This window comes from Arvicanthis niloticus, chromosome 12 (genome assembly GCF_011762505.2).
Source record: "Arvicanthis niloticus isolate mArvNil1 chromosome 12, mArvNil1.pat.X, whole genome shotgun sequence".
NCBI lineage: Eukaryota > Metazoa > Chordata > Mammalia > Rodentia > Muridae > Arvicanthis > Arvicanthis niloticus.
The window spans coordinates 31,802,014-31,813,051 of NC_047669.1; the positions used below are offsets into that span (position 1 = coordinate 31,802,014).

At 45.5% G+C, this 11,038-nt stretch overlaps 1 protein-coding gene across 1 annotated transcript in view; it reads right to left on the reverse strand.

The window, feature by feature from the left end:
* Tagln3 (transgelin 3) overlaps positions 1-10,451 on the reverse strand; it is a 27,518-nt gene extending 17,067 nt beyond the window's left edge. The window contains exons 1-2 of the mRNA XM_034515710.2: positions 9,977-10,451; positions 8,899-9,073 (exon numbers count right to left, since the gene is read on the reverse strand). Coding sequence (XP_034371601.2) covers positions 8,899-9,073; positions 9,977-10,156 — 355 coding nt within the window. The 5' untranslated portion in view covers positions 10,157-10,451. The remainder of the gene's footprint in view (positions 1-8,898; positions 9,074-9,976) is intronic.
* Positions 10,452-11,038: the final 587 nt, after the last annotated feature.

Genomic DNA, 11,038 nt, shown 5'->3' on the forward strand with positions numbered 1-11,038 from the left:
TCAGACCCAGTGAGTCATCTGTGATCTTAGCATGCTTCCTCCAGCTCAGCCACTGGGGATACAGATTTACAGCGGAAAGGCAGACAGAGTGGGAGAATGGAGCATGAACTGTAATGAAATCAACAATTACAGCCTTCAAGGAAGTCTGCTTAGGATGTTCATGTATTACGAGGAGACAAAGAAGACTGTCCTTCCCCCATGAACCCTACCGCCCCATAGTCCAGCACAACTACAGTATGATTGCCTGCACTTTGTGGAGGTGAGTATGGCTAATAGGTGTGGGGAGATGCTGTCAGTGGAGATTCTTTCAGACTCAGAGACCTGCTGAGGACCAGTTTCCATAGGAGCTGGAAGGGGACAGGTAGAAGAAACACTAAATTTGGAGAGGAAATGCAGGGAAAGCTATTAGAACAAGTTTCTCTTCCACAGATGAAACACCTTTCTGTAATTTGTCACTATATAATAGCTGCTTTTAAAAATGCACTTGTAGTAATGGCATTCAAAAAGACATGGTGGGTGTGTTCTTACACAGGGAGCTGTTAAAGAGACCCTAGAAGAAATGAGTAAGTACAGGAAGTCTTAGCTATTATCTGCCAATCAGCTCAGCCTTTACACAGAGCAGGAGGATGTCATTTTGATAAGCAGGAAGGAGTGGGTCTGATGTGTACAGGATCTGGGGCAATGTGGGGAGGACACTTAGCAAGTCACAAAACATTGCCTGAAGAGGTGAAACGCAAGCTTTGTTCCATCACAGTGCAGGCCTCCTTCACAAAGAGCTGGCTAATGTAAACACACATAATTCTGAAAGAACTGAGCTTCAGGCAAGGTTGGAGATCCAGGAACCTAGAAACATAAATTCAGCACCACCCACCCTCCTGTCAGTACAGCAGACTGGAAGTGGCTGTACAACTGAGCTAGACAGTCGGAGGGAAAGAAGTGTTATCTGACAAGAACAAGCTAGAAAGTTTGTTTTCTAAAGAAAGGTTGCAAAGCAACCTTTGATGTAAATTATGAGATAGATACCTTAATCATATGTGGTCTTAACATTACAGAGTGAAGAGCAATCCTTTCCATCTGTGGACAGTAAGACTAATTCAAGGAGATTTGCTAGCACCTCAAAGTCACACAGCAAGCAAACCAGAGCCCAGCTCAGGGTTCTCTTAGACAGCACTCCACTTCACTGTCACCACCCATGCCCCTTCCCCTTACAAAATGGGTAGGGAACCATGTCCTTGGAAGGAACTAGTGATCAGAAATAACCAAAGAGGTCAGGCTATTAGAAACACAAGGAATCTAAGTTTGGGCATTGGGTACCATACAATTAGGGATCCCAATCTCACAACAAATGGTTGTAAGTCATTGGATATTTTTGTCTGAAATAATGTTGCTATGTCTTCACCCAAAGAACTTAAAATATTGGAGTCTATATGCTAATCAAGTTAATCACGAAGATTCTAATTAATTCAGTAACTAGAAATTGTCTGTCTTGGCCAGCTCACAGCTGGTCCATTTTCTCATCATGTCTGGTGGTTTCTGATCGAGACTTTGTAAAGAATTCCAGAATTCTTGGACTGATTAAATGGGAAAGAGAGCCCTTGTCCAAACTGGCCTCTTTCTAGATTAGAAACAGAAATCGAGAGAGTAGTGTTAGATGGAAGGGGCAGGTGGCAGGAATTAGGGCCACTTGTAGAACCCATTTCCTGTTGCAGGCATCAAATATATAAGTGTGTTACGAAACAGTGAGGTCAAGAATGATCTGTACAGTGTGCTGGGTATAAAATAGCAAGAGCTAAGCTGCTGTGTCATGGCCAATCATCTGCCTTCTTAAAGCAGCTTACAAAATTATGCAAGTGCAAAAATGGCCATTTCAGCTGGATCCAACATTCCCAAGCTCTGTTGTCTATTATGGAAGAGGGCATCTCTCTAAATTTAATATATGAATATTGTGGGGTGTTTTTCCTATAAAAATTGATTTGGAAAGTCCTAAGAGTCTACATTACAATAAGCTAAACTTGGTACATCTACAAGTGATTCAAACCATCAGTCTGAGAAACATACTTTATCTGGTGACTCCCAGTTAGCCTGACTATCAGAATGACTAAGCATCCTAAATATCAGATTCATGAGTAATCTCCCATGGCAATACTTACATAGCAAATGGACATGGAAGTCTCACTATGAACTGTTGGTCTATTATTTTTTAACATCATAATTATGACACGTGCTAAGAACTAGCAAAAGTTGTTAAGCACTAACTCATTCTTTGGAGACATCTTCTCGCACAAAATCAAGTGAACAAAGATGATCATTAGAAGCACTTTGATCCAAACTGAAAGTCTGCCTGCCTAGAAGTACTTTGCTTCCTGAAAGCCATGCTGGTCACTTTGGCAAATACTTATGACTCTTCAAGTACCTCTGCTCAATACTGTTCTCCAAGAAATAAAGAAATACAATCCTACGAGGCAGAATATTGCGATGCTGACCATTTTCCAAATGTAAGCATAGCATAAAGGGGACAGTTCTGATGGTGACTAAGGGTATAGCCATGAGAAGGAAAATGACACAGGAAGAAGCTAAGCTTGTACTAATAGGATGTCTAGATTCTTCTATTTCTTTATACCAGAAGTTAATATCAGACTTGAGGGTTTTGTTTGTTTGTTTTTTGAAAAAAGGAGCTAATAGACTCAAAACAGATAACACACTGTGTTACACAACTATGTGACATCTTAGAAAGGGCAAAACCAGGAGACAGTAGGAATAACAGTGATCACCAGAGAAGTTGATGCAAAAGGATGAAGTGATGGTCCACAGAAGATTTTAAGATAAGAATCATAGGCTGGTGATGCTATACACATTTGTCCAAACTCATAGACTGTACACCAACAACAGTGAGCTCTACTGTAGAGTGTGGCCCTCAGTGACAGCAATGCATCAGTCAAGGCTTGGGAATTATAACACCTGTCCCACCCACATGGCCAGGATGATATGGGGAGGCTATGTGTGCATCAGGGCATGTAGGAGGTATCTGTACTTCCCTCTTAATTGTACTGCCAACCAAACTGAACAATGAATTTCTAAGAGAAAGGAGTTGATTGGATGATTGACAGCTTGTGTTGTGTCATCCAGCATTCCTTTTCAGTGTTAGGCAATGGTGGGCACTTAAATGAAACAATGAGGTGTCACTGTTGCCCTGTTTTCCCTCCTTACCTAAGCTTTGTTTCTTCTTAAAGCCTCACACTGTAGCCCAAACAGACCTTGAACTTATGATGATCTCCCTGCCTCAGCCTTCCAAGTACCACTATGTGCTGTAATGCTGACTTATCAGAAGAAGGAATAGCACTTCCAAAATAGCCATAAGCCCCAAACTACTAAACAATAAGCCTTGGAGAATGGAGCCCAGAGTTACGCCTTGTAGTGTTCCAACTCTGAAGGATCATTGGTGCTTATAAAAATTTGAGTTTTACATAAAGACACTCTAATGAGGAATTTACTCTATTAAATTTACGTTCAAGTTTCCTATGCATACCTTCCATAGGTCTGCGTGGGGTCCTTTGTGTATATATCATAGCTATCGGCTTAGTCTCTTTATGGGACTTCTGACTGGGAGAATGAGTGGGTCTCTGACTCTTGTGCCTGCTTTTGGGACTCTTTTCCTCCTGTTGTGTTTCTATGTCCAACTTCAACATGAAAATTTTTCCTTCATCTCATTATAATTTATTTTGTCATGTTCAGTTGTTAGCTCTTGAGAAGCCTATGCTTTTCTAGTGAGAGACAGAAAGGGACCTGGAAAGGAAGAAAGGTGGAGAGAAACTAGGAGGAATAGAGGGAAAGGAAACTATAATCAGAATATATTGTATGAGAAAAAGAATCTATTTTCTATTAAAAAAGGAAATCAAAAATAAAAGGATAGAGGGAAAGACAGAGGTAATGGAGAAGTCATTTTAATTGGAGAAGTAATGGAACACTAAAGTCAGTCTTAAATTATTGGTTTCATAACTACTATCTTTCATTGGTCTCAACCCAGTCTAATAAGTCTTACAAAGTGTTTTTTAAATATATACATCATGGAGAAAGCAAACTGTAAAGGAAAAATCATTTCCCATCCCCTTGAGAAAATAATGACAGTCCAGGGAGAAATGTCAGAAAGTAGACTGAGAGTTCTCTTTGGGTTTTATGGAATTTTGTTGCTTGCTTTCTGGCTAGAGGGAAAAGAAATCATAAGGTACTCGTTCTCAAGGTGGGGCTCCCAGGCCCTCAGAAGCAGTGTCACCTAAAATAAATTGGTAAGAAATAGAAACTCTTGGGCCTTGTTGCAGACTTAACACATGAGAAATGTGTTTGTCTGTCATACCACATGCCTGTGATGCGTGCTGGAGTTTGACAATCATTGCAAAAGGAAAAGCTCACAAAATACAGTTGCCAGCAGCCCTTCGGAGTAAATGCAGCTGCATGGGGAAAGACTCGTGCAGGAGTAGGCACTGGTGATAGCCCTGCCAGTACCTTGCAGTAACTCCAGATCATCTCAGGCTAGGTGAAATGTATCTTGAGTGCCTGCCGTTGAGGAAAAGCACACATAGTGACACCTCTTGAGAGGCTCTACACTTCCCTGTAAACAACACCTTCTAGATTCCCAGGATCAGCAGAAAAGAACAGACATCACAAAACCAAGTATCCATTATCCTCCATCAGGGCAATTGTTGAGAAGAATAATCGGGTTGATTGCTCTTTGAGTACTGTCTGCTCTGACATTTGAGAATTCTTAACATTTGACACTAAGTGATTCTACAAAGAGGCCCCAAAGGTCACTGCTGATGAGCATATGCTGGCAGAAGAAAAGTCAGAATTGATTAGGCAACTAGGAATCATATATCAGGCTAGAGACTTAATTTGTTTGCTCCATACAATACTTTAAGGGGTTGGGGATGCCAGACCAATTGGCAGAAAAGAACCAGGGCTCTAAGCAGCTGAACACCATAAAGAGTCATACAACTAGGTTGCACTGGAAAGAAGGGTTTCAATGCATCTACTCTAAAACCCATGCTATTAACATCCTACCAAGGTCTCCAGGGTCTGAAATTGGCAATACAATGTATCAGAGGGAAAGATGACAAAGTCAATGAGGGGAAAAGTCAATAAAGTCACCTGTGTGATTGGCTGAGAAGGTGAAGGTCATCCAGCCAAGCTTATCAGCTCGTAAGTGTGGCTATTCATCAGGTCCATCTTTTAAGAAGAATCTCTGTCTTTCCAGTCCCCGCCTCTTCTATTAGTTTTAGGAAGAGCAGGCCAGGTACAATACTTTACAGTACAACTTAGCAGACACCATCTGAGCATCTCTGACACATCACCTCCTTTGTTCTCTGGATCAGTTCTATGAAATAGGCTGTATTATCCCCCAGTTGATGCAGTGGAAATTCAAGGCTTACACATTTTAACTGATAAGTGATAGATAACACACAGGTTTGGTCCAGGCTGCCTAGTTTCTGCCTCGGGAGCCTTCACTCCACTGTTCCTCCCAAGATACTTGCTGCAGTTTTTCTGACCAAACCTCAGAATAGAATACTCACTTTCTCTTGCGTGGTTTCTTCCTCTTGCACACATGCACATGTGGGTTATTGTTTACACACATGCACATGTGGGTTATTGTTTACACACATGCACATGTGGGTTATTGTTTACACACATGCACATGTGGGTTATTGTTGCTCCCCTTTAGTATTCACAGCAAAGATGCTGCAGGCTGGCCTGGCGTATTCTGTCCTCTGAGTCAGCTGAGACAGCCCCACCCCTGCCCTTTCTAGGTGTCTTTGACAAATCTAAAAGGAATCTGCCTGATCATTTACTTACTTTTTCTCCTCCTAGAGGAACACTTCTCTGCTTCCCTTCCATCCTTTTCAATGGTCCTTGCCTTTCCCCATCACCAATACTGATGGTCACTCTGGCCCTTCCCCAACAAGCTTTGGTAACTTTGTCTAAGTATCTGTCTCTATGATCAAGCTGTCACGTGGGTTTCTTTCAGAAGAATCTTGTATCCTTATTGACCCCGGGACTCTTCCAAATAATGCAATGGGTGATGGATGCTTCTGGGTCCCTGCCTACATAAATAAGTGAAGCTCAAACAAGAAGGCATTTGGCAAACCTAGGCCCCTGCAGCTTTACTGGTCAGCAATAGAGAAGCAGCTTGGAAAGGCACCGGAAAAACAGTGGGCAAACAGAGCCAGGCTTAGGAAGCACATGCCAAGCAAAGGAAACGGGGTACTGAGAGCAGCCAAGCATAGAGTACCTGCCGAGGAGAACAGAGAAATGTCTAGGAAAGGGGGAGGGGACCCACAGCTGCCACAATTGTGGTGAAAGGAGTCCTGAATTAGCAGGAGTAACTGAAATGGGAGGGTGGGATTGCATCCCCAGTCAGGGAATAGAGTTGTAGACAAAAGATAATGAGCTATGCAAATGGCTAGTCTGATGCCTGATACCTAAGTGATACAGAGTGTGTATGTACATCTTCACACAGACCTGTCACATAAGCCCACATCAACACTGCTCTGTGATTACAGTTTAGTCATCCTCCAATACAAACAGCTGCTGCAGAAGGGACCAGAACCTCATATGCTCAGTCCACAGTCTATGCCACCAATGCCATCCCACCCACCTCTCTGTTCAAAGCAACCTGCTTTCTATTCCTACGAGCCACAGTATGGTAAACACTTCTAGCCAGGGCTTCAGACAAAGCTCCTGGGAACCATCAAGTCTAAGCCAGCTTCTTCAATCTCAGCCCTCCCTGGGGCTTCCAGGAAGTCATTTGGACACTCGTCTAAGTGTCTGCTTCCCTGCTATCGGGTCTCTGGCCCATCGCAATATTTTGTGTAGTTCACCCTGTGTTTCTCCTTATTCCCTTTAAAGTCCTGTCCTTCTGCATCAGGGATGGTGCAGGGTTAAAGAGAATGACGACTTTTATTGTCTGTCTTGCTCTCTTTATCTAGAAGCCTTATCATATTCAGAGAGATACATAAATATGACAGCAGTCATACTTACGCACCTTAGCTTTCTTCTTCCTCCAGGAAGATCTAACACACAGGTTATGGCAGGAGTGTAGGGCGCCACAGTTTGTGCACCCAGAATTACTGCTCTTTCTCTCTCCTCTTGTTTTGAATATCCTGCCTCCCCCATTATAAATCCCCTCTCTATGTTGTTTGGGTAAATAGGAAAGGGAGTAAAGGTGGCCTTTCAGTGATGCAGATGGGGAGGCAACCTGTAGAGCCCACCTCCCACACACCTCCAGTGTTCTGCCTCTTACACACTCCCTGCACTAGGTTGCTCACCATGGTTTCTTTCATTTGCTCTAACGCCCTGTTGGTTTCCCATAGCTTTGATTCCTCCTCCTCAGTCCTCCTCTGCCTCCCTGGCATCAACAGTTAGTCACTGCTGTGACTCAACAGCACATCCACGGTATAGAAGAAGAGAGCTAAGGCCCCTAGCCAAAGAATGCTGTGGCCTGTCGAGCACCATCTTGTGTTTTGGCACTAGAGCCCAGGGTGGAGTCTCAGGTCAGTGAGGTTAGGAGCTCTCTGACAGACACTCATAACCAGGGGCAGGCAGATGTCATTGTCTGTGGAATGAGGAGGTTGAAAATATCTCCTACATAGTACGGTGAGAAGAGCTGTGTGGCACTGTCCAGAACAGCTCTTAATCTCTGTGCTGCTAGTGATGGAGGCTATCAGGGAAAAGAAGCTGTCACTCTCTGTGGAGAGTCATCACAACTTTGACCTGGAAATCAAACCTCAATGATGATACCCAATGGAAAATTAGAGGAAGATGTCTATGAGGTCTGTTGCAATGGCTAGCTGAGTTTCTGAGCAGTAGCTAAATACAAAATCAGTCCCCTGGCCTCTTCAGGCCTAAACTACTCACCCATCAAAGAAGCAAGAAACGGGAGCTCTCCGTGAGTAGAAGCTTGAGGTAATGCCCCTTTCAGAATACCCACACCTCTTGATCAAAGGAGCACTATTCCACTGTCACTGTCAGCAGAGCCATTTGGGTCACCACTGGGGAGATCCTGTTGGTTGCACTGCGATGACAGCCAGTGACAGTGAGCATGCCAGTCAATCTGGCAGTCAGACAGTTGGTCTCTCTGTGCCTCAGGCAGGCCTAGTTGTGGCCGTATGGACTAATATGCACACTGTCACCAAAAGGGACTTGAGTCCTTATGGCTATTGGTCACTGAAATTCTCCAGCAATATCTTCATCTCACACCGCTTACTCCAATAGTGGTGGATTGCTATCTATGTATGTTCAGAGATAAGAGCCGATCTGAATAGCTTTGTGAGATTCTTCTCACCGAGTCAATTCACAAATGTGAATGACAAGTCATTTAGTAGTCTCCCTGAGCAGAATCCTCATCTAGGAGATACAGTCACCATGCTCTAGATAATCGTTTAACAGGAAGATGGAGTGGTTTTTTTTCCCCCTCAGACTGAATGACAGAGGAGCACCAGATGGCTTTGTCTGTAAGCCCCAGTGCTCGTGAGTCAGGAGAGCACTCGCTCACTCATGCCTCTCTTCTCCTCCACTAAGCATGATTTATTATTGAAAGCCAACTAGAGGAAAAGACATCCATGTAACCAGTTCCCTTCCTCTCTGTGGACACTTCCACTCACACACTTAGGTTCTTCTTGCGGTATCCTCAATATGTGTCCTTCTGTATGACAGGACCCCTACCCATAAAGCATCACAAACAGGAAGGCCAACACTGTCCCTGGGATGACAGCTGAGAACGCACTTCCCCTCCCCCAAGCAGCACAGGGAAGCCCTATGTAAGTGGCTTACAAATAGAGGACAGGAAAAGAGGAGGCACCGCAACGGGAATCCAGGGGAAACAGACCTAAAGACAGAAGGGCAGTTTACCTTCCCATAGATCCACTGTTTGAAAAATGTCAGTGGTCCTGACACCATAGACCTCAGCAGCTTTCAGGAACTGAGAGATTTGCTCCATCTGCTTAAAAGCCATCTTTGACTCTGAGATCTTGGGGATGGGTTCTTGTCCTGGTGGATATAAACTGTTTATCAGCTTGCAAAGGACCTAAAGGGAGTGTGGAGACAGAGGATTAGTGTTTTTCTTGTGCATCTACACACACACACACACACACACACAGAGTTCCCTCCTTGAACATGATGCTGGATGATGAGGACATGATCTCACATTCTTAATGGAGGATGCGTTGGAGGCTCACGGGGAAACGGAAGGGTTCTGATCTGCTCTCTGGGATCTGTTGTCTTCACTAACTCATCCTATGTAAGTTTGCGATGTGTCAAAAAAACTGAACTGGGTCTTCTCGCAGACTCTTAGAAGCGAAGCCCTAGGATACCCAACACATTGGTGGGATAGCAGTTATGTAACAGTAAATCACAGCTTGCCAGAAAAGATGGGCTTCTTTGCCTCAGCGGAGCTGTCCTCCTGGAACCCAAACACACAGCATCTGGGCAGAACGGCACTTAGCACATAAGGATCCCCTTCCCGTTCAGGGGAACTCATCTGCTCAGGAGATCCTGAGCATCTCCAAGGGACACAGCTTCCCTGGAGGATGGCAAGTTGGCTAGCCTGACCCCCTTCCTTTGTTTTACGGTGTATCCAGCTGGTTCCCTTGGGGGTAAGAACAACCCAGGAAGGAAGGCCAGGAGATCACACAGCAGCTCTTAGCGCTACTCTGAATGGAAATATCAAAAGGGCTCCAATTTTGCTTAAAGCTCAGAAGGAAGCTTGATGCTCAGATGGGTGGAGAATTCTCTAAACTAGCTAGGGAATTGTGCAGACAGCTCTCAGAATTAGAGCCAGCCCTGGAGAAATAAAGGCACGCTCATCTCTCCCCGTGAGACCCAGACCTTGGCAACAGAGGATCTCCCGGGGGCCTCACATGGAAAGAAAGGGCCCTAGGAGGGTTTCCCTGCCCAGCGCCCCAACAACCAATATCCCTGGCCGCCTTACCGTCCCGTCCATCAACCATTTCTGAAAATGGGCCCTGCCCGGGGGCGGGTGCTCTATATCCTCAGCACACTGCAGGATGATCCAGTCCACCAGCTTGTTCTCCAGGTCCGCGTCATACTTCTGCTCAATCTTCTCCTGCACCTCTCGGCTTAAGCCATAGCTCGGACCCCTGTTAGCCATCTCTGGAAGAGAAGAGAGGACACGCGCGGCATCCACACAAAAGCAGCCACAGGAGCCCCCGGGTTTCCTGAGAACCCGGCTGGGATGTGGCTGGGAGGCCGAACCCAGCAACAGCAAAGCGGGCAGAAAGCCGGGCGTGGTTTAAATCAAGGAGCCAATGAAGCCAATGGGGTTTCACCTACAAACGGGAAAGAAAAGCGCAGCCACGCGCCATAGACTCTAGAATAAAGCCCTGGCCGGCTCCTTGGGGGTTTGGTACCCTCCTCTCAATCCTGCCTGTCAGGCAGACCGGATGATGTAGAAGGACTCACTCGTGAGCCTAAACCTCCAGATAGGCGGTGGGGGGTGGGCGATGGTTGCTTGCTCCCGCTTTCAGCAGCACTTTGCTAGAGATTCCCAGAGCAGGTAATTAACAGGCGGGAGAAAGGATGTCTCAACATTCGGCCGCTGATGGTGAGAGGAGCCTGGAAGCAAGGCGCCCTGATTTGCTTTTCTCACGGCTGAGGAGGGTCAACCCGGGGCTGTTGCTAAGAGCCCTCCAAAACCAGCCCTCTCCTACTCAGGCCAGACCGCCTGCCTCCCGCTGGGAGTTTCTTTCTCTGCCGCACAATCCTTTCTTCTCCTCTGGGGAACCCAGCATTGTATCTGAGGCTCACACAGCTGCCCGAGGGGACTTGGACCTCTGGGAGGGTCCATTCTACTAAGTGCCCATCTGCCAGGAATTGCCAAACCACTTTAACCTTGCACCGAAGTGACAGTTGTTACAGGACAGGATTGGGTGGGGGTGGGGGTGGGCACTGGAAGCTGCAATTATTTACTTAAACCTCAACCCAGTTTCATCCAGAAACTTCCAACCCTTAGAAAACCTCTGTGGCTTGGTTT